General features: G+C 39.0%; 1 protein-coding gene across 2 annotated transcripts in view; it reads left to right on the forward strand.

The window, feature by feature from the left end:
• Positions 1-16,268, forward strand: part of aldh9a1a.1 (aldehyde dehydrogenase 9 family, member A1a, tandem duplicate 1) — a 37,508-nt gene extending 21,240 nt beyond the window's left edge. For both annotated transcript variants that reach the window (XM_039736034.1, XM_039736033.1), the window contains exons 6-12: positions 1,205-1,401; positions 5,988-6,128; positions 8,121-8,309; positions 8,554-8,641; positions 8,748-8,889; positions 11,013-11,125; positions 15,633-16,268. In XM_039736034.1, coding sequence (XP_039591968.1) covers positions 1,205-1,401; positions 5,988-6,128; positions 8,121-8,309; positions 8,554-8,641; positions 8,748-8,889; positions 11,013-11,125; positions 15,633-15,727 — 965 coding nt within the window. In that variant the 3' untranslated portion in view covers positions 15,728-16,268. The remainder of the gene's footprint in view (positions 1-1,204; positions 1,402-5,987; positions 6,129-8,120; positions 8,310-8,553; positions 8,642-8,747; positions 8,890-11,012; positions 11,126-15,632) is intronic.
• Positions 16,269-23,681: the final 7,413 nt, after the last annotated feature.

Raw genomic sequence — 23,681 nt, forward strand, 5'->3', positions numbered from 1 at the left:
GGGGAAAAAAAAGGCCATGTGCTCCGTGGTTACTCTTTTACGTTGGGCATTAGCATATCATAATCTCTTGGACCAATAGAGTTTTCTGTATTCAACTTGTACAACCGACATTATAAGATACCAGAAATTTATACGATAAAAATCAAGTCCCGACTTATCAGCGGGAGAACTTGCCCGCAAGTATGTGCAGACTGAAAAGACCTTAAGTCATGTTAGTCATTTTTTGATAAAGATGGCTTTACAGTATTAGATAATTATCTGTGTCATATCTCCTCCTCCCTGGGTTCAGCAGCTCAACATGTATAAGCTTTAGTGTGCGGGTATGAAGCTTGTCAGTGGGCTCCGCAGTGGACTAGTAGGTTTGGGGTCCATGCAGACCTTTTGCAACATTGAACTGGATTAGGCAGTTTGGGTATTGTGATGTCCTGGAGTAAACCTGCTTCATGGCCTCAGGATTTACATTTTCCTTGATTGAAGTCCTTTTCAATTGCAGGGCTGGAGTTGACTGTACATTTACATGTTTCAAGGCTGATGATTCTTTCTGCACCATGACAATCCTTCTCTTTAGTCCCAACCTATTTTCAAAATATGATTAAAGTATGTTTCTATGGGGTCCAATGATCAGCCCCATTTGTAAATGATTGTCTTAATTCAGAATTTATAGGGTATAGCCTGTAATTTGGATTCTGCAACTTGCTAGGTGGTGGTGTGTGGTTTTTTTTTTTTTTCCCCCCCCCGTTTTTCTTTTTCTCTCCTAAGAGCAAAATGATTTTGAAAAGTACACGTATATTAAGTGACATTGTGTGGAGAAAATTCACTAAATTTAATGCTTTGGAGCAGTCATACCTTTAATGGGATGGGTTAGATGAATACTGCTCATGCAGATATGGTGACTCTATTGCCAAGTCATAGAGAAGTTCTTTACTTTTCTATTGTACATCTTGTTATATTGTAGCTGTACCTTAATCGGCAGCTGGTCTCATCACATTGCATCGCCCAAAAATTGACAAGACCCATTTTGTTTAATGGTGTCTTTCATAGTTTTTGCAATTCATGATTAGTACACTCTGACTGTAAGAACTCCATGCTTTTTGCACATTTTATTTCTCATCATGCAAGTACTAGTTGGTAATGTCCATTGAAATGTTTATATAAAATTTCTATTTCTTGGTTGGTCTAAATCCTGTTTTGTCCTTTGCTGTAGGAAATGCCATGGTGTTCAAGCCATCCCCTTTTACTCCAGTGACTGCTGTAATGCTGGCAGAGATCTATACCCAGGCAGGAGTGCCAGAAGGACTGTTCAACGTAGTCCAAGGGGGTGCAGAAACGGGCAGTCTTCTCTGCCATCATCCAGGGGTAGCCAAGGTCTCATTCACAGGCAGTGTTCCTACTGGTAAAAAGGTACATGACCATTTTCATTTATTTATACCTCTAATGTAACTTAGGTGACACTGACTAGCCTCATACCCTCAGTTGTGGTCTATACTGGAGTTTCATCTGTAAATTTACTTTTCCTTAAATTTGTCTCCATCATGAGCTGGTTCTTAATAACGATGAGCTTGCAAAGGTGAAGTTTCAGACATGATAACGTAATTTGGTTTTACCACATAGATGTGTACGTTAGAATGAAACAAGTTCTTGCGGAGTTCAGGAGACCAAAAATAAAGTCCAGTTTACTGTGAAGAAAACATGCCTACTTTTTTAAGGTAAATATTCTGTGCCTGACTGGAAAATTTCTGAAGTCAAAAAATACATACTGTAAATGTTTTAATTTTTATCTCTACATCTTTAGGATTTTGAAACTAGTGGTGATCATATTCTGTGGGACTCAAACTAGTCTAGAACAAACTGGCATTACCATTTTGCTTTACTGTGGCACGCAAGTCTTAAGCTTAAATTGTGAGAGAGTGTCTGGCAGCTGCCTCAAAGAAAAAGTGTCAGGTTTTCCTTACAGTGTCTACCTCTCTTTGGAATGCAAATTCCTGGTGTCATCTGGTAAGACTGATAGGTAATAGGCAAATGACATCCAGTGTTGTCTTCATGATACACCATTAAAACACTTAGTCAGTGAATTAAGAGCCTTAACTCAGTGATTGCCAACCTTACCAAACTTTGCACAAGTTATCAATCAAAAGGTTGGGCTTATTTGTACCCAAGAAAACAATGGCAAATTGTCCACTCCTTCCCTTTATAAATGTGTTACAAGCACTACTGTTAATTTTGTACTTTGTTTTCAGTGCTGTCAGCCTGGCTGTAACTTCTGCTAGTTAGCAGGTTCCCTGTTCAACTAGGGTGTGGCTGTAGCAAAGGCTCAAGTGATCCCTTTTACCAAGTTAAATTAGTGCTGGACTGTCTGAATGGAAGACCAAAGCCCAAATCTTGCTATGGTAAAGCAAGATGCACAAGATGGAGAGACCATCCGTACATAAAGCAATGCATCTGTCTCGCTGAAGTCTCCGGATCATTGACTGCCCAGCAGATATAATTTTATGCTAGCAAAAGAAGATCACGGTGTGTGAAAGCTCAAATAAAACTGCAGTACCTCCGCCAACTACAAGGTTCCACCAAGCGAAGGAGATGAGCTTCTGAACAAAGACAGAAAGCATGCTTCCATATGTGCTAGAAAAAGCAGACAACTGAAGAAAGCCGGACAATCCATCATGTGCATTGTTAGTCAACAAGAACCAAATAAGTACACCAGCTTTTGACTCTGACAGTTGTTGAACGTAACTTAGTAGTTAGGATAGAGCCAGCTAATTTGTCATTACTGTAACTGAAAAATAATGTATGAACAATAAGATTTGACTGTTACATGTTTCTCTTCCTAAATTCAGTAGTAAAGATCAGAGAAACATAATGCACACAGAGGAATTTGGTTGGAGTTTGGTAAACCAGTGCAAAATAGTTTATGAAGGTATCAACACCGCCGTCACAGTGCAAACAGTAGAAACTTAAACTAGCTAAGAACGTATCCATCTAACCAGCTGAAAGACCAGAATTCTGACTAGAACAATTTAAAGATGGTGCATGTTGTTTCCTGAGTAATTACTTAAATTATGAATTCCGTTTCCTTAATTCTTATCTATGTGTCTTTTTCTATAGGAGAGAGAGAAAAATTGGACTAAGTAGGCATATAGTTGGGTTGCATTGTTTTTGTTTCCCTGCATATGCTTGCATATGCCTTATCATCTTTTAGCCTTCTGTTACAAATAAAGTGTTTTTGGTTTATTGCAGTAAGTGTGTTCAGGTTATTTGTTAATATCAAGCGGGGTCATTTTTGCTAAATTGCTGTTATTGAACTATCTGGAGTATAAACACGTTTGGTCTCTTTGTAAAGGTAACATTCTCTAGTTCAGAATCACTGTAGGTGTGACTGATCAAAAGTTATGCATATTAGAACTCGCAGAAAAAATGAATTTTTTTGTTCTTGGCTAAGTTTTTTTGAAAATAAAGGCCTCTATAGCTGCAGTAGGTAGGTGGGGACAGAAACACACTATGTACCAACAGAATAACTTGTTAACTACTCACATTTCACATTTGAAAAGCATACCTGTAAAATGACATTTTACACCAGTTTTTATGTGGGCATGTCCAGGTGCTTTTTAGAGGGACCTCTGGTTTATCCATTATCCACATTTTGGAACGTATGGAAAAAGTGTAATAACTTTTGAATGCTTCAACCCACATATATCAATGAGGGCTCTACTGAAAGCTTACACCTAAAGGAATCTATATCTACACACAGTGTCACTCTATTAGTTATGGAAATTCATATTCCATAATAAAAACAATAAATACACATTTCAATATAAAAATAGTCAAAACAAGTCTTATGGGCCAAAAATATATATATTTTTTACTTTTTTTTTAATAAAATGCACACAAACTATATACATTTTTTACAAACTGTTACAACACAGCTCAGCGTTTTTCCATGTGCCACTGATTGTAGCAATCCCTAGCAGGCAGAAAGCACAAGGGCGTGTCACATGTCGCTCTCTGCCTCAGACGTCTCCTGGTCCGATTGATCACTGTCACGCCGCGTACATGCCTCTATTACTTAATCGAGAGTGTATTTACGTTTATCTGTACTTTTATCCATATTTAAAATGTGAAAAAACTTGGTGAAATCACAATAAACAACCACGCACCAACTCTGCAGACTGGCACAAATGCCAGCTTCGCGCAGCTCCGATCGGTTTTGTTTACAAGTTAGCATGGCAAGTTACTTATCGGCGTGCTCAGCTGCTCATTGGCTGTAAGTTTGGAGTGTCACTCACAGCATCCAATCAAACTGGTAGATTCTACCAGGGTTTGGAGTTGTGCGTCATCGTTCAGCTGTCTGGGACACTCGTTGGCTATACGAGGTGCCAGTCACCCCCCAGACCCCTCGTAATTGGCCAACTTAGGTGTCAATCAGAAGCTAACACTTCCATGTAACATGCTTTAGCATGGTTATTGCAGACAGAAACAAATTACGTCTGATATGACCAATAGAAATGAAAAAAAATGTCGGAGCTAGTCTCAAGTTAAACGTTTTCTGGAGTTTTTGTTCCTTTGAGGATCTATCGTGTGTTTTGGAGCTAATCGTTTTACTGGATTATATTCCCTGGAGCCTTACGGACAGAATGAGATCAGTATTGCTCGGAAATATTGATGTTTGACTTGCAGAGAGCCTTCAAAGGTAGGAAAAGTCAACTCTTAAAGTATTTACTTCTCTGTAAAAAAGGATTTAGTGTCAGTGCTGTGGTTGTGTGTCAAAATGGTTTATATCATCGGAAAGACGAGACTCAGAATTTTCATTTGATGTGTAGTATGTCGAGGTGCATGACAGAGGGGCATGCACACATGGCTGTGACATGATTGTGACGTCGTCCAATCGTCGTTCTGTACCGGGACCGGTACGTGTGCATGTTAAGTGGTTACAAAATAGTCTGTCAATACCAGTTGAAAGTGAAATGGTCAAAGGTCTACATTAAATAACTTTATGAAAGAATTGCACAGATGGCTTCTTAGTTCTGGCATCCCCTCTAGAAAGTGAAGCCAGACAGGATAGAAGGTCTGTTCAAACAGCTCTGGCATTGGGGGACGGATGGGGATGGGAATTGTAGTATCTGTTTTGCATCAGTTACTGATGCTGCCATGGTGAAAGGAAGGTAAAGCCTGAATTTGACCATACAAGAAAAGTGAATTTCCCACCACCCAACTAACCCCTGCAGTCCCCATCCACACATTGGTGTTAGGCAAGTCACAGCCAGGGACTTAATTCATCCTTACTGACTGTCACTTGTGGTGACTTCTTGTATGGTCATTTCCTAAAAGGGGTGCGTGTGCTTTTTTTTCTCTGTACCTCATTGATAGTTAATTATTTGACACAAGCAATATCGCAGTTTTCTACAAATATTTTCCTGGAACATTTGTGGCACTTTGGGAAATATTCTTAGTATGTAACTCCCTTTACAAACATTGAGACTTTACAGATTGGTTTGGAGTAGGTCACTTAAATGTTTTATCCTGGGTAAAGCATTAAAAGTGATGGATTGCCTGAGTACTAAAGTGTATAGTGCTATAGTATAAAAAATATACCCCAGTTCTGATAAAGACTCCTAAGCTCTTTCTGAAGTTGTTCTTCTCCAGCCCACCCTCCTGTTTTATTTTGGTTCTGTAATTGAATGTTGGGTTTTGTATTATGCTGCTGATTCAGTAAGTCAATATCGGAATATGCTTCAGTTGTTTTGAATCTAGTTATCTGCTCATAGTCAAAAATTAATTTCTATTTGAACAAGATGCTGGCCTATTTCTTGACGTTCAAAGATCCATGTGCATTTTCAGCCAAGTCCCGTAAACTCTCTTTAGTTGCATTCTTAAAAAGTGTGTATTTTTTCCCTGATGTGGTGTAGACCTTTAAAGTTCATACAGATGATAAGAGAAATTTCAGCCATGAGTTATGTTATTTTTTTTCCTTTCTTCTCCCTTCTGTTTTCTAGGTCATGGAAATGGCATCAAAGCTTGTGAAGCCTGTTACTCTGGAGCTTGGAGGGAAGTCTCCTTTGATTATCTTTTCAGACTGTGACATGGACAATGCAGTTAAGGGGGCACTCAATGCCAATTTCCTAACCCAAGGCCAGGTATTCTACTGTGATTCCATACCTTCCTGTCTTAGTAGCTACCTACAGCAAGTGATATTTTCTACTTTCTGTAAAATCAATTTCAGGTTCTTCATCTTGCCTGTTAATTGTCTCATCAGTTCAAATGATTACCCCGTTTGGTCTGAATAAGGTAGTTATAGAATTTATTTTGGTGTAGGCTCTTGTGGTTGAGCTGGTCTTCCTTTCTTTCCACTCTGCCTTCCTTCTGTGTAATAATGAAGCTTGCAGCTTTTAATATGATTCTACACCAAAACATTTGCTTAGAAAATTTTCTAAAGTTTGAAATTAAAATAAATTGACTTGCTCAATAGTAGTGTTACCAGTGGGTATGTATATTTGTACAGTTTTGTTTCCCTACAATACTTAAGGCCTTTGTGACGCTCCACGCTCCCAACGTCCCTATGGGAGCCCTGAACCCAACGCAGTCGATAATGTCACTGAGTTGAGCTGACAAGTGAGGACAAATCTCGCATGAAGCCAGGGGATATATCCAAAAGTGCTTTTATTTTTAAAGCAAAAAAGTGCGGTGCATCAAATTCAATAAATATTCCTTAAAACTAGTGTCCAGTGGGGATAAAACAATCAATAAATCCTTTAAAATGAGGTTAATACACAGACTCTCTCACTCAGTACTCTCTGGCCCATCTCTATCTTTCTTTCTCCCCGGCTCACCCATTGCTCTTGCAGCCAGCGGAGACCCAACAGCCACGAGCTCCTTCTGCCAACTTCCGTCTTGGCCTCCTTTCGGATGTCGCTGCCAGACCTCCGTTCACCATTCGTGCTCCCGAAGTCGCTCCTTGGATCCCTCAGGAGGACACCTGCCTTGCTCACTCTACTCATTCAAACTTTCAGTGGGACGAACTAGCCCCCAGAGCGCCACCAACAAACGCTCCTCCGCGGGACCCCAGCTTGTTTGTCTCCTCCTTACAGGTGGCCAGATCCTCCTGCTTAGACTGCCTTTCTCATGTCCTTTAACCTCCTTTCTCCTCGATCGATCTCTCTCCTTCCATTTTTATCTCCCTCCTCCTCTTTCCTGGTGTCGACCTGTATATATACATATTTCCACGCACCTCCATGGGCACAAACACCTTAATTACACACCGCAGGAAGCCAATGAGGCAATCAAGAACGACCGCACGTGCAGGTGCGACTTGCTCCCGCTACCTCATTAACTTCTCACGGTTGTGCATTTGCACTCGTGGAGAATAGCACGGCTATACGGATTTATAACCTGGCCTTGTTTGTTGGAAGCCGTGGACCGCAACCATTCAAATGGAAATGTGCCTCGTCACTACACGACGGTGGCATCTCGAACAGTTTGCAGAATGTTTGCACACAATTCTCTACAGCTCTCCCAGTCTCTCTCAGTAAAACAGGTTTTTTCTAATCTGGACAGCCTTTTATTTAAATAAGAGTAATGTAGATGAGTTCATATTTGGTAATGGTGAACACGTGTTTGGGTACTTGATACTAACATAGAAACCTGCTATACTAGAAACAAACATGAAACAAAAGCAGCATGTTAGTATAAACCTTTTGCTTCAAGGTTAAAGTTGGTTCCCTTCGTGTTAAGTCTGTTGAAAATCCATAGGAGTTTTAATTCTACTAGTAAATGACAGAACCAAGAGTCCTGTACGCTGCCATTTATTTCCAGGATGGAAATTTGTGTAATACTGCTATAGTAGCGTTTTAAAAATAGTTTTTTGGTAAATCCCAGTACTGGTATACTCTGCAATAATAATGTGGACATTTTCTATATAAAACTGGACAGTGTGAATGTCTGCCCTCACAGAAACCGATGACTAGTGATGGATTATTAAATCCTATGTCCCTTTATTTATGGAGTACATCAAATATACATTCTGCAGGCTTAGTTATTTATGGAGATTGTATTGTTTTACTAGGATGGGTTATGTTGAAGTGATTTTATAGAAATGATTTGAATTAAATATTTTTCCCCACATACTACAGGTTTGCTGTAATGGAACTAGAGTGTTTGTGCAGAAGAACATTTTGTCAACCTTTGTGCAGAAAGTGTTGGAACGGACCAAAGCCATCAAGATTGGAGACCCTCTTCAGGAAAATACTCGCATGGGTGCCCTAATCACCAAACAGCAGCTTGATAAAGTTCTTGGATATGTGCGCCAGGCTAAAGAGCAGGTTTTTATTTCTTTATTATGCTAATAGACTATCCAGAAAACCAGTTGTCTGTGTAGTAGACCCGCTCCACCAGGTATTGATGGGCCAAAGTCAGTTCCCGTTCTGTTTTAGAGTGGTTAGAATGTTGCCCAACATTAGTAGGTGAGGAAGAGTATAGTGTTTGGTGATTTAATGAGCTTGCAGTCCTCCATTCATTTTTTTTTATTATTTGTGTTTGGATTTTTTTTGTTCTGTTTCCTCTTAGGGAGCCAAAGTGTTATGTGGAGGAGAACCCTTTGTTCCAGATGACCCCAAATTAAAGAATGGATACTTCATGACCCCTTGTATTCTGGGTATGTGATCATACCATTTGCAGAAAGTCATTACTGGATGATTTAATGTTGTTCCGTTGTTTTAATTTTACTTAACTGAGTGTACATCTTGTATCTAACACTGCAGATAACTGCAGTGATAACATGACTTGTGTTAAGGAGGAGATTTTTGGGCCAGTCATGTCTGTTTTGTCCTTTGATACGGAAGAGGAAGCACTGAAGCGGGCGAATGACACCACATATGGATTGGCAGCTGGTGTTTTTACAAGGTAGGAAATATACACAACTTATTGGAATTTTCTTGCAGCTGTGCAGTGGTGTTATGAATGATTTTTGCACTCCTCACTGTATTGTAAAATCACTGAACAGACTTTGTGTTGTGTAGCATGTTAATTAGGAGATGGCCCCTGGAATTGATGAGCTTCAGTAAGGGAAAAATAATGCCTCCTCTGTGTTCTTTTTTTGGGGGGGGGGGACCATTAATGCTTGCAAGTAGAGAGATGGGATGACACCAGTTTGATTTATGAGAAACGGTTCAGAATCCATCCTGGCTGTGGAATGTGGGTCGGCACTTTTCACTTAATGTTGCGGTCAATGTGTCTATAGGTTTTTTATATATATAATAATTTATTATTTATATTTTATTTATTTATTTATTTATTTATTTAATGAATTATACAGGTGCCGGTCATTAAAATTAGAATATCATGACAAAGTTGATTTTTCAGTAATTCCATTCAAAAAGTGAAACTTGTATATTAGATTCATTCATTACACACAGACTGATGTATTTCAAATGTTTATTTCTTTTAATTTTGATGATCATAACTGTTAACTAATGAAAGTCCCAAATTCAGTATCTCGGAAAATTAGAATATTGTGAAAAGGTTCAATATTGAAGACACCTGATGCCACACAATCAGCTAATTAACTCAAAACACCTGCAAAAGCCTTTAAATGGTCTCTCAGTCCAGTTCTGTAGATTACACAATCATGGGGAAGACTGCTGACTTGACAGTTGTCCAAAAGACGACCATTGACACCTTGCACAAGAAGCGCAAGACACAAAAGGTCCTTGCTAAAGAGGCTGGCTGTTCACAGAGCTCTGTGTCCAAGCACATTAATAGAGAGGCGAAGGGAACGACAAGATGTGGTAGAAAAGTGTACAAGCAATAGAGATAACCGCTTGTACCCTGGAGAGGATTGTGAAACAAAACTGTGGGGGAGATTCACAAAGAGTGGACTGCAGCTGGAGTCAGTGCTTCAAGAACCACCAGGCACAGACGTCTGCAAGACATGGGTTTCAGCTGTCACATTCCTTGTGTCAAGCCACTCTTGAACAAGAGACCGCATCAGAAGCATCTCTACTGGACTGCTGCTGTGTGGTCCAAAGTTATTTTCTCTGATGAAAGTAAATTTTGCATTTCCTTTGGAAATCAAGGTCCCAGAGTCTGGAGGAAGAGAGTAGAGGTACAGAATCCACATTGCTTGAGGTCCAATGTAAAGTTTCCACAGTCAGTGATGGTTTGGGGTGCCCTGTCATCTGCTGGTGTTGGTCCATTGTGTTTTCTGAGGTCCAAGGTCAACGCAGCCGTCTACCAGGATGTTTTAGAGCACTTCATGCTTCCTGCTGCTGGCGAACATTATGGAGATGCAGATTTAATTTTCCAACAGGACCTGGCACCTGCACACTGTGCCAAAGCTACCAGTTCCTGGTTTAAGGACCACCGTATCCCTGTACTTGATTGGCCAGCAATCTCGCCTGACTTTAACCCAATAGACAATCTATGGGGTATTGTGAAGAGGAAGATGCAATACACCAGACCCAACAATTCAGAAGAGCTGAAGGCCACTATCGGAGCAACATGGGCTCTCATAACACCGGAGCAGTGCCACAGACTGATCGACTCCATGCCACACCGCATTGCTGCAGTAATCCAGGCCAAAGGAGCCCCAACTAAATATTGAGTGCTGTACATGCTCATACTTTTCATGTTCATACCTTTCAGTTGGCCAACATTTCTAAAAATCCTTTTTTTGCATTGGTCTTAATTTATATTCTAATTTTCCGAGATAAGTAGTATAAAATACACAATGTCTATACAAAGGAAATGCAAAGGTCGAAAAACATAAATATGAAAAGCCTTTGTTGCTCTTTTTGATAAGCCAGGTTTGACAGCCTGTTACTGTAAACTAAATTCTTGTTTATCTTCTTATCATGGCACCCCATTATTTCCTACACCATTGTGTTATTTTTTTCCAAAATTGCCCAAGCACCAGGTTTGCACCTGGGTTTGTGATGGCACATGTGCACATACTAATTATCATATGGTGGCATAATTTAAAAATGTATTTAGTCCAGCTGATTAATTGTTGAATTCTTTATCTACAGGGACATTTCCCGTGCTCATCGTGTTGCTGCCAGTCTTCAGGCAGGAACCGTTTTCATCAATAACTACAATGTGAGTCCAGTTGAAGTTCCTTTTGGTGGCTACAAGATGTCTGGTGAGTACAAAAACATGGCATGAGGAACAAAGTAGGTAATTGACGAGTAGATTTGTTTTAAAGTTGTACAGTACTAGATGAAGTGTGCGTTTATAATCGGAGGTTTAAAAAGTTTCACTCTGTTTAATATACTGAGGAATGCTGACATTTGTGACAGCATTTTTTATTTTGTGTGTAGGTAGATGGGTTTTTGCTCAATAGGACAGGTACTTTTTGTAATTCACTGTTTATGTTAACTATTAATCAGCATGTATTTAGGATCCTTTCACATAAATGAGGTTGAAATTGCTTTACTTTTATTGTGTGTTTACAAATCATATAAACACACAAAAATACAGGTTTAGTTTAAGTCTCGTTTTTAGATATTGTAATTATGGGAATGATTCAAAATACATCAGTACCTGCAGAATTTTGTAAAAATCAAACACAGACCATGACATGTAATACAAATGTCACAAGTTGTGCACTATGGTTTTTAGTACTAGTTCATGCACACAAATGGAACAATTACAAAGCATGCAGATTTCTTATGATTCAGGGTTTTACATTTTTTGGTTCTTTAAATTACTGCATTAATACATGACTGTATATGTTGCTATCTATGGTCAGCAATATGTACTGTATTGCAAGGTAGCAGGTATGTTGAATTTACATGTTGTTTTACTGGAGAAGAGGGAAATTCATTTTCTATGAAGGTGGCATTTTTATAGTCTGGGCTGAGGAAGTGATGTTGCCGGGGCCATAACTGGAATTTCCCTCTGGTGGTCTGCAGGAGAAAGAAAGGGTTAGTGTACGCTGCCACCTCTGGTCCAGCCTGGAATTACTATTTCGGCCATTTGATCGCCAAAGTTTCCCGCTTCAATGCCGCCTAAGTGGCGTCCCGGTCTAGCAGTTTCTGGGTTAGGAAAATGACAAGGTGTGTTTAACACGATCAATGCTCTGGCTCAACACAACACCAAGACCTGTGTCGGAAGCGTCCTTCTGGAGAATGAAAAGGAAAAAAGTTAGCACCAGTTATGGGAACTACTAACATTCTGGCCTCCTTTAGGTCACTAATTGCAGCTTCTGCTTTATCATTCCACACCACAGCATTTGGGACCCTCTTGTTTGGAAGATCTGTCAAGGGTGCCGTGTTTTTTTTTTTCTTCAGAAAATCAAGGCAGAAACTGGTTGTAGTAACCCACTAAACCAACTTGCCTCTTGGTTATCATACAGGGTCGTTTCCAAATGACATCTACTCTGGTACACTGTGGCTTCGCAGTACCCTGGCCAAACAGGTAGCCAAGATATTTGGCTTTGGGTAATCGAAAGAATAATTTTTTTGAATTAATTTGAAGATTGACTTTACTTAGTATCTGTTGCCCCGCTTGGGCCTGCTGTAGGTATTCCTTCCCTGTGCCGGAATAGATGACAACATCATTCACGTAGGCAGCACTCTGAGTTATGAAGACATAGCATTTTATCCACTAGATACTGGAAGGTTGCTGGTACCCCATGTAACCCAAATGGAAGGACACGATTCTTTCAATGACCACTAGGCTTCTAAACGCAGTATTTGCCTTTTGTGGAGTCTTTTAAAGGGGCCTGCCAGTACCCTTTCATCATGTCAAGTGTGGTCCTGAATTCTACCTGTGTTAGCTGCACAAGGAGGTTGCCCACTCATGGGATCAGATAGGCATCAAACTGTGAAACTTGATTATGCCAGCGGAAGTCATTGCAAAAATTCCAACTCCCGTCAGGCTGCAGGACCAAGACAATAGGACTGGACCAGTAACTATGACTTAATCTCTATAACGCTTGGTTCCAGCATGCTCTTGATTTCTAGTTCCACCTCTTTTTGCCTCAGGAAGTCCGTACGGGCGTTCTCTAACAATCAACCCGGGCTCTGTCACAGTGTCCTGTTCAGTCAGAGAGGTCCATCTGGGTTTCTCTCTCGCCATATCCGGGACAGACAGGATAACTTCTTCCAGTTCCGGTGTTGTTTTGTGAGCACAGAGTGAATGGGGCTGCCCAGAGAAGGGATCAAGATCCCTTCCTTCCACGATTTTAGCAGGTTTACATGGTATATCCTTGTGCTTGGTTGATTGGGTTGCTTCACCAAATAATAAACATGCCCTTTCCTCGCCTTAATTTCATAAGGGCCTTGCCAATGGACCAGTAATTTGGAGTGAGCATGAGGACCACGATGCAATCTCCCAGGCGGAACTTCTGAATTGACGTGCCATGGCCATAATAATTGGACCTGTGCTGCTTGTGCCTTTTCCATGTGACTTTTTAAAATAGGTCAAAATTTTACAAATCTAACATATAACTGTGTGATATATTCTAGTATGTTTGTGAAGGGGAGTGCCTCCTCCTCCTGTCCTTCCTTGAGAATATTCAGTATGCCACGGGGTTGTCGCCCATCTAACAATTCAAATGATGAGAAACCCTTTGAGGCTTGGGGAACATCTTTATAAGCAAACGGAGCAAGTTGAAGGAACTGGTCTCAGTTCCTCCCTTCCTCCCTGTATTTTATTTTTATTTATTTATTTTTTTTACTGGTTTCAATCTACGTAGAATGTAGTGAGTAGAGCAAGTTTTTTCAGTTCCCATTACTATTTATTTGTTCTCATCTAAGATTATACCCATGGATAACTGTAAAAGAGGTTATGCATAATGTCTGAAGACTGCTTCCTTTTTATACAAGAAATTCAAACTCTTCCTTTAAAAATACTTTTATTGACAGCTATTATAAATACTACATATTACATATTCACAGTGGAAAAATTTCAACCAAAAACCAAACATTTAAAGCAGTGTTTCAGAAAACAGATAAACCGCAAATAAGGACTTCACAAATACATTTTCTGCACTCCTTACAAAGTTAAGGTTATCTTCATTCTTGAGTAATTTTAATCCCACATTATAACACTTTTTAAATTTAATTCTGGTAATGTCAATGTTGTACTCCTTGACAAGTGAAAGAATTGTACACATGCTTTTATAACCTGGTTTCTAATATACCATGTAAATGCATATTCTGGTTATTGTTCTCGGCAAAGCCAGGTTAACACGCATAGATTTCTCCTTGAGTAAACCAGTTATGTGGCCATTTTAAAACCATTAACCGGGCTGCAGTTATGGATTTCATAGTTTGAGAGCTTGTCTGTTGCACTTTGTTAGACTGCACATGTGTTTGCTTCACATTCTGCACTCCTGTCCAGCAGCCAAGGGTAGAAAACCTTGGAAAAGTCTACCAAGATCAGTTTCCTAAGGTACCTGGTTGGTACCTCACATTACTGATCACATTATTCCTTCTCTTGGTTGTCTCAGCCTTCTCAGTAGATCAGAAATTGATAAAATTTATGTTGATGAGTTGAATGTACAGTTCTGCATCATAATCTTAGGATCAGTGTTGAGTGTAATACTTTAAAAGTAATGTGTATTATGTAATAATATTACTAGTGATAAGTAAGTAACTGAGCGCTTTTATTGAAGTAAAATTACCTGCATTGTTACTCCTGTACCACTGGATTAAGGTAAGAAACAAATGTACAGGTATGCTGCTCCTTTTGAAGAGCTCAAGTTACACAGCAAAGTTTAAAAAAAAAAAAAAAGGATGTGTGCTGTAAGTTTACTTTCTTCCAGCTGTTTGTGTTAGATATATTGGAGACAATGTGATCTGGTAATGCAGTGGTTAGGGTACATGCATCAAAACTTAGGGGGCTCATGTCATGGAAATGAAAATTGGAAGGATGTAATTTATATCACAGTACATGAAGGACTAAATGTATTATAATGATATCACAGGCTTCATGGCTGTTTTTGGACTCCTGGTGGCCATTGATGTTTTAACTATTTTCAGCAAAATTTTTAATGATGTGTTTTGTCAAAGGGGAGCTCAATAAGTGCACTTGGTGCATGTAAACAGATTTTTAAGGAACCAGGTTTCTGACCTAACCAGGTTACTTACCTTATCCCCGGTTTTGTGGACATATAGAGACACACTTGGTCAAAGACTCTCTGACAAACAGAGGTCAATAACCGTAGGTAGTAAATTATGCCAAAATCATTGTGCAGTCTAGCTGAGTTTTGTTTTTATGGTGACTCCATGTGTTCTTTTTCCAAACTAGTGACTCGTCAGTTTGTTACTGGTTGTGGAAATGATACAAAAATGCAGAAATATTCAGTATTTTAGCTCCCCTTATGTTACCTTTGCTAAACATGGTCCCAAAGATGGCTATTTCCTACCCTCTGCTGTTAGGGAGAAGTACTGACCTGTATTTAAAAATATCCATTTAAAACTTGAAATAATCTCAAAGGCTAGAGTTGAACTGATTTAAGGAGCAGTCTTTCAAAGTCTAGACTTCTAAAAATTGTTGCCTTGTCCTTTTGGTTCTGATTTTATACTTGAAATTCTGATGTTGTCATATTTCTACTTTATGACCCAGCCTTTATGACCAGAATTTACAGTAGGTGGTCTTTGCTGCTGTTCATTTAACCCTCTTTGTCTTCCTTTCCCCAGGAATTGGCAGAGAGAATGGCCAGGTGACCATTGAGTATTACACTCAGCTGAAGACTGTTACGGTCGAGATGGGAGACGTGCAGTGTGCTTTCTAAGTGAGGTGAATCTATTCTTGAACTGCATTTGCTGAGACGGATTGTGGGGTTCCTTCTGTTGAGTCTGTTATCCTGACCTTTTTGCTCTCTTAACTCCTCTTCATGAAGAAACTTTCTAAGGTTGCATTAGGGAATAACACTTCCATTTCCAGTCCTGAAACTGTTAAGAATATCTTTCCAAGTGCCTTTTCTCCAATTTCAGAAAAATCTTCAGTCTTAAAAAAAAAATAAAAAATATTTCCAAACAACATTATACACATGTCCATTTAAGTTGTGAATTTTTCACCGTTCTGTTGAGTGAACTTACTGCTTCCATGATACACTAACTCTTAATAATGAGAGCTGCTTTTGTCTAAGCAGAACTGACATCTGAATGCTTCCAATGCACTTTAAGTACTTACTAATTAGTTCCGTTCCAAGTTTCTAATCCTGACATATTGGTATTTTGTTCATCTTGTTGCTTTGAAAAACGCATAATTTGTCTACTTGTTAGCTAAAACCAACAAAGCTAAATAAAAATAAACTGCAATCTGCTCAATGAGTGAGGTGTGTTTTGTGTTTCTTAAAGTGCATAAAGAATTAACTTTGTTTTTATATTGTCGTTGAAATTTTTATAGTTTGGGGAACTGGCGAAGTCTGACTTAATGCAGTGTGTGTGTGTGTGTGTGTGTGTGTGTGTGTACAGGTGCAACTCTATAAATTAGAATATAATCGAAAAGTTAATTTCAGTCATTTAATTTAAAGAGTGAAACTCCTATAGATCATTACACACAGAGTGATATATTTCAAGCATTTTTCTTTTCATTTTGCTGATTATGGCCTACAGGTAATGAAAACTCAAAATTCAGTATCTCAGAAAATTAGAACATTACATAAGACCGATAAGAAAAAAAGATTTTAATATAGAAATATTAGCCTACTGAAAAATTGTGTTCATGTACACTCTCAGTACCTGCTCAGGGCTCCTTTTGCATGAATTACTGCATCAATGCAGTGTGGCATGGAGGTAATCGGCCTGTGGCACTGCTGAGGTGTTCTGAAAGCCCAGGATGTTTGAAATATATCACTCTGTGTCTAATGAATCTATATAATATGAGTTTCACTCTTTGAATTGAATTACTGAAATTAACTTTTCAATGATATTCTAATTTATTGAGATGCACTGATATAGTCACATTTGGAAGTGACTCAAAGGCATTTAAAATTGTGTTCTTAACATGTTGTACTAAATAAGAGTTAACTTGTAGAAGGGCACCTATAAATATAACCCCCAACAAGTTGTCTGTAGTACCAAATACCAGCACACTTGTGGGTCACAACTGTCAATAGAGGACATTGGCCGTTTGAAATAAGAATGAAAAATCAGTGTGGTATCACAGAACAGAATATTTCACTTAATTTTATTTTATCTTAGCCATCTTCTGGGTAACATTTTTCACAGAAATTGACATATTCATATGGTGATTGTTGTACATATCTTGATGAATGACACCTGATGATGGCATTCGTTTGCAATAATTTATGCAAAATCTAACTTGTTAGAACCAGCCGAGTCATAGCACAGCTAGTGTGTCCCATGTACCAACTACGTGGTAATGGAAATGGACATTAACCCGGAGTAACTCAAGCTTGGAATTTTTCAGTCTGGCTTGGGTTGATGTGTAATGATCAGCTTTACAGTGTTTAAGCTTGTATGGCCATCAGTTTTGGGACAAACAAGCTCAGCCATTGCTTGAATCATGCAATAGTGATGACTATTGGAGTTGTTCATCAGATGTTGACATGGACAGTGAAATCAGTAGATAGCGACCAAGTTTTCACAATATTGACAATCCTGCACCTCCTCATTGTCCATTTATGTTTAACCTCATTCTAAAAATGTCTGTTGATAATGATTATCTGGACTATTTATGATTTGTTAATCTGGTGGAGAACATAGTTATTGAAATGAGTGGCTATGCTGAACAGAGTTTGAAAAGTCGCAGTAAAACCATTTATTTGCTTGTCGCTGTCCGCCTGTCCCTCATGACTACCTCTGAGTGATTTTTTTTTTTCAGTCTCCTGACACTGGAGGGTATAGTGGCTACACCCATCTAGAGAGGGAACTGGTTTACAAACCGGTTGTTGCAGACACCCTTTTTCGACAAAAGTTATGAGTTAGTGTCATTTTTCACTCGTTACGAAATACCTGCATTTCACCAATAACATTGACTATGATGAAGCCAATCACTCAGCACCAAAACTGTACAAGCTGTGGGATGTGTATCATGGGATCATAAATATGAAGAAGGAAGATTTTTGATTTTATGTACGGTGCCCCAAGAGCAATTTTCAGGTTAAGGGCCTTGCTGAAGGGCCCAATGGAGAAGGATCCCTTCTGGCAGTAATGGGACTTGAACTGGCGACCTTCCAGATACCAGCATGGGTCCTTAGATGTTCCTAATTGTGGCGTAAGTACTGCCCAAAGTCTTACGGGTTATAAGGGAAGGCTTTTGTGAATACAGTACATTGGATCAAAACAGGCACGAACGGGTGTCGAGTTCTACATGCTCTGGGTACATCAGAAACATTACAAAAAAAAAATCTTTCGGAACTTGCTTGACTAGTGCCCATGTGTGTTGGTGATGGTTTCAAAGTGTATCGCTCAAAGCACATCGTTAGGTCCATGAGTACTGGGACAGTAACACAGTTTTCATAATTTTGGCTCTGTATACATCCACAATGGATTTGAAATGAAGCAATCATCATGTGATTTGAAGTGTAGACTTTCAGGGTTAATTCAGAGGTTTTACCAAAAATCTTCTGAGCCATTTAGAAATGACCGTTGTTATACATGAACCCCCATTTTCCAGGGGCTCCAAAGTATGTGGATATTTTACTGACAAGCTATTCCATAGCTAAACGGTCTGGATTTGATTCCAACTGTGGAATTTGCATTTGGAAGCTGTCACTGTCACCTCTCAATATGTGGTCCAAAGAGCTGCCTATCATTAGGGTGAGAAAAGAAAACAAACCCTTTAGAGAGAGAGAGAAAACAAGGGGCCTCATGTATAAACGGTGCATACACACAAAAATGTTGCGTACGCTCATGTCCACGCTCAGATTGTGATGTATAAAAACTAAAATTGGCGTAAAGCCACGCACATTTTCACGTTCACTAAATCCTTGGTGTACGCAAGTTCTCTGCTCAGTTTTGCAAACTGGCAGCACCCACCGTCATAGCAGTGTTTTTGTTCCTGTGTGGTTTCCCTTTCTTTTTTAGATCCACATCCCTAACTTGACTTTATCAAATGCACTGAAATTAATCGCATATCGTTTATTAGTTTAAGGCATCTGATTGTAATTAATCTGTAACAATATAATGGTCCACGGAATGGCCAAACTATTCCAAATACCATAGCTGCTTTAGCGTTGTTACTCTCAAGTATTTATATCACTGTATCAAAGTGTGGAATCACAGCTGTAGAACAGCTGATCAGAAAGAGAATTATCGGTATACAGCATCAAGTACACACTGCCTCAGCCATGCTGTCTTTTTAAACTGCTCCCATTTGGCAAACGCTTCAGAGCCTTTCCTGTATTGACCTCGCGGTTCACAAACCGTTTCATCCCAAGAACTTTAAATGCACTCAATCAATTGCTCCTTGTAGAACTGTCTGGACTTATAAGTCCAATCACCTCACTGTGAACTTGCGATAGTTATAATATTGCACAACCTGAGCCACTTTATAAAGCGTGTATTTACATATGATGACTCTATGATTTTTAAGATGAATTGCAGCAAATTATGTATTATACAGATAAAATATTAACATTTAAGTAATTATATTGTTAATAATTAAACGTGAGGATACCGTGGCGCAGTGCTAGCAAGGAGCTGCCGCCCCGTTGAGGGATTGTTCCTGCCTTGCGCTGTATTCTTGCTGGGACTGTTGTGACCCTGGATGGATAAAATAATTAAACTTGTACTGTTAAGATATTTCAATGTTCCTTAAAAGTTTTGAAGAATCGCCGTTCTAAGCTTACAGATGGCTTAACGTCTATTACAGAGCTGATTGTGTGGCGATTGGGTACTTGGGAAAAGGAAAAGGAAGGACAGGAATTGGAGGTTAGTACGTTTGAGAAACACAGTACTGCTGCAATAAGTTTATTTCATCGAAGGTCGCGCATGATGCAGCAAGCATCTTGCGTGAGACATGAACAATCTATGGACGGAGCGCCAGTTCATCACTATCCCTGCGCCACCATATTCCCATGTTTAATAACATGCTTTAACTCCTATCATCATGAAAATGATATCACGTATACTTCTCAGTATTTTAATTATTCAGAGAGTTGTAATATCACAAATGTAATAAATTCTGTGTCCTGTCGGAGGAAGAGAAAGCCCGTTTAAGAAGAGGCATGTAGTGATTCACACACACACACACAAAAAGAACATAGAAGATAAAATACAAAACAAAGCATTTAACATGCTACTTTAATTTACTAGTTTCTCAAATCCCATTGTAATTAAACGATTTTGAGACGAAGTTTATGATGTTCTACTTTAATGACAAAATAAACTATGTGATTGAAGTTGAAATTTCAAGATTAAAGTTGGCATTTCAAGCTTTTTTTCTGTCTTTTTTTTTTTTTTTTTCTTTCTTTCTTTCTTTTCTCTGTACCCTAATAAGCTTTCATGTGACACTCAGACGGTGGGCCAAAACAAGGTTATTATAGTTTTGCCTATTTATATTAGTTTTTACTTCTACAGGTGCCGGTCATAAAATTATAATATCATGACAAAGTTGATTTATTTCAGTAATTCCATTCAAAAAGTGAAACTTGTATATTAGATTCATTCATTACACACAGACTGATGTATTTCAAATGTTTATTTCTTTTAATTTTGATGATTATAACTGACAACTAATGAAAGTCCCAAATTCAGTATCTCAGGAAAATTTGAATATTGTGAAAAGGTTCAATATTGACGACACCTGGTGCCACACTCTAATCAGCTAATTAACTCAAAACGCCTGCAGAAGCCTTTAAATGGTCTCTCAGTCGAGTTCTGTAGGCTACACAATCATAGGGAAGACTGCTGACTTGACAGTTGTCCAAAAGACGACCATTGACACCTTGCACAAGAAGGTCAAGACACAAGAGGTCATTGCTAAAGAGGCTGGATGTTCACAGAGCTCTGTGTAGAAGCACATTAATAGAGAGGCGAAGGGAAGGACAAGATGTGGTAGAAAAAAGTGTACAAGCAATAGAGATCACCGCACCCTGGAGAGGATTGTGAAACAGAACTGTGGGGGAGATTCACAAAGAGTGGACTGCAGCTGGAGTCAGAGCTTCAAGAACCACCACACACAGACGTATGCAAGACATGGGCTTCAGCTGTCGCATTCCTTGTGTCAAGCCACTCTTGAACAAGAGACAGCTTCAGAAGCGTCTCGACTGGACTGCTGCTGAGTGGTCCAAAGTTATGTTCTCTGATGAAAGTAAATTTTGCATTTCCTTTGAAAATCAAGGTCCCAGAGTCTGGAGGAAGAGAGGAGAGGCACAGAATCCACATTGCTTGAGGTCCAGTGTAAAGTTTCGACAGTCAGTGATGATTTGGGGTGCCCTGTCATCTGCTGGTTTTGGTCCATTGTGTTTTCTGAGGTCCAAGGTCAACGCAGCCGTCTACCAGGAAGTTTTAGAGCACTTCATGCTTCCTGCTGCTGGAGAACTTTATGGGGATGCAGATTTCATTTTCCAACAGGACCTGGCACCTGCACACCGTGCCAAAGCTACCAGTACCTGGTTTAAGGACCATGGTATCCCTGTTCTTGATTGGCCAGCAAACTTGCCTGACCTTAACCCCATAGAAAATCTATGGGGTATTGTGAAGAGGAAGATGCAATACGCCAGACCCAACAATTCAGAAGAGCTGAAGGCCACTATCAGAGCAACATGGGCTCTCATAACACCTGAGCAGTGCCACAGACTGATCGACTCCATGCCACGCCGCTTTGCTGCAGTAATCCAGGCCAAAGGAGCGCCAACTAAATATTGAGTGCTGTACCTGCTCATACTTTTCATGTTCATACCTTTCAGTTGGCCAACATTTCTAAAAATCCTTTTTTTGCATTGGTCTTAAGTGATATTCTAATTCTCCGAGATACTGAATTTGGGACTTTCATTAGTTGTTTTATAATCCTCAAAATTAAAAGAAATAAACATTTGAAATACATCAGTCTGTGTGTAATGAATGAATCTAATATACACGTTTTACTTTTTGAATGGAATTACTGAAATAAATCAACTTTGTCATGATATTCTAATTTTATGACCGGCACCTGTATATTTTTTCTGACCTTACTTGGAAATTCAGTTTAGTTTTAGTTTTCCTTCATCGTGTATTTTTAGTTTTTATTTTGCAAAGACATTTCTATTTTATTTTTATATCTATTAGTTTCAGTTTTAGTTAGTAATTATGGCAAGGAGCACCTACATAGTTAGTTTTGTGTCACAATCCGACAGAACTGTACACTTAACAGATTTGGATACGAGTTTAATGTTAGTGGAAGCTTACTATTCTGCCTGGTTTCCTATCTGGTTTTGTTTTTGTCAGATAAAAACAAGCATAATCAAAACTAGACACTGAATATGAACAATTTTGCACAATTTGTTTAGTTTTTAAAATATTTTCTCATGAAAATCACAGGGGCTTAGGAAGAACAGGCCTCTTAGACTTGAATCAGTGTGCAGACCCCACTTAGTTGTATTGAGGGAAACAAAGAACAACAAGCATGTAGTGTCAAGGTTAGGGGTGGTGAGTCTTGAAAGCCCACCATAAGAACAGTAAACCCATAATGAGCAGGGCAAGAGCAGGTAATAACAACAACAACCTTTACTGTTGCACATTTTCATACAAATAATGTAGCTCAAAGTGCTTTACATGATGAAGAAAAAAAGACAAAGTAAGAATTAAAATAAGACAACACTAATTAACATAGAATAAGAGTAAGGTCCGATGGGCAGAGAGGACAGAAAAAACAACAAAACTCCAGATGGCTGGAGAAAAAATAAAATCAGCAGGGGTTCCAGGCCATGAGACTGCCCAGTCCCCTCTGGGCATTCTACCTCACATAAATGACCTCAATCAGTCCTCATTGTATTCAGGGTTCTCTTGGAAGGACTTGATGATGACGGTCACGTGGACTTCTGGCCTTTAATCCATCAATGTAGGAATATCACGGCGCTTTGATTAGGTGGTGGTGGCGCAGGTTGCCACCACAGAAAACCGGGAAAAGAAACAGAAGAGAGAGTAGGGGTTAGTACAGATTTTGGAGCCACCATGAATAGTTATGATAATTAATTGAATATGCAGAGCATCAGGATTAAACTAAAATTAAGTTAGGAGAAGGCCATGTTAAAGTAATGTGTTTTCAGCAGTGTTTTAAAGTTCTCCACCGTATCAGCCTGGCGAATTCCTATTGGCAAGCTATTCCAGATTTTAGGTGCATAACAGCAGAAGGCCGAATAAGAGTATGAACAGGCACAAAACAACAGAGACAATGTCTGAGATTAAGAACAGCATATACATTATCTAAACCTGTTTATCCAGAGTAGGATTGCAGGAAACCTGGAGCCTAACGCTGCAGGTTTGGATGCAAGGCAGGAAAAATCCCTGGTATGTATGATAAGGCTGATGTTAACAACAAAAAGAATATATTTCAGCTACCTATTTTGAGAGAGAGAAAAAAAAAACATTGAAAAAAGGGAGACAAATATTTTAAAATATAATTCTGCTAATGGATTACTTTCACAATATCGGGTATTTTGAGTTGTGAATATGAACTAAAAAAGATAAATTAATAAATATGGAATAAATACAAAAACCCATTAGTAGTTTTTCATCACTTGTCAGACTCTCTACCTTAGTTTGTATCGCTTTGTTATTAAACGATGTTTTTAAAGC

Source organism: Polypterus senegalus, chromosome 14, assembly GCF_016835505.1.
Source record: "Polypterus senegalus isolate Bchr_013 chromosome 14, ASM1683550v1, whole genome shotgun sequence".
In the NCBI taxonomy this organism is placed as follows: domain Eukaryota; kingdom Metazoa; phylum Chordata; class Cladistia; order Polypteriformes; family Polypteridae; genus Polypterus; species Polypterus senegalus.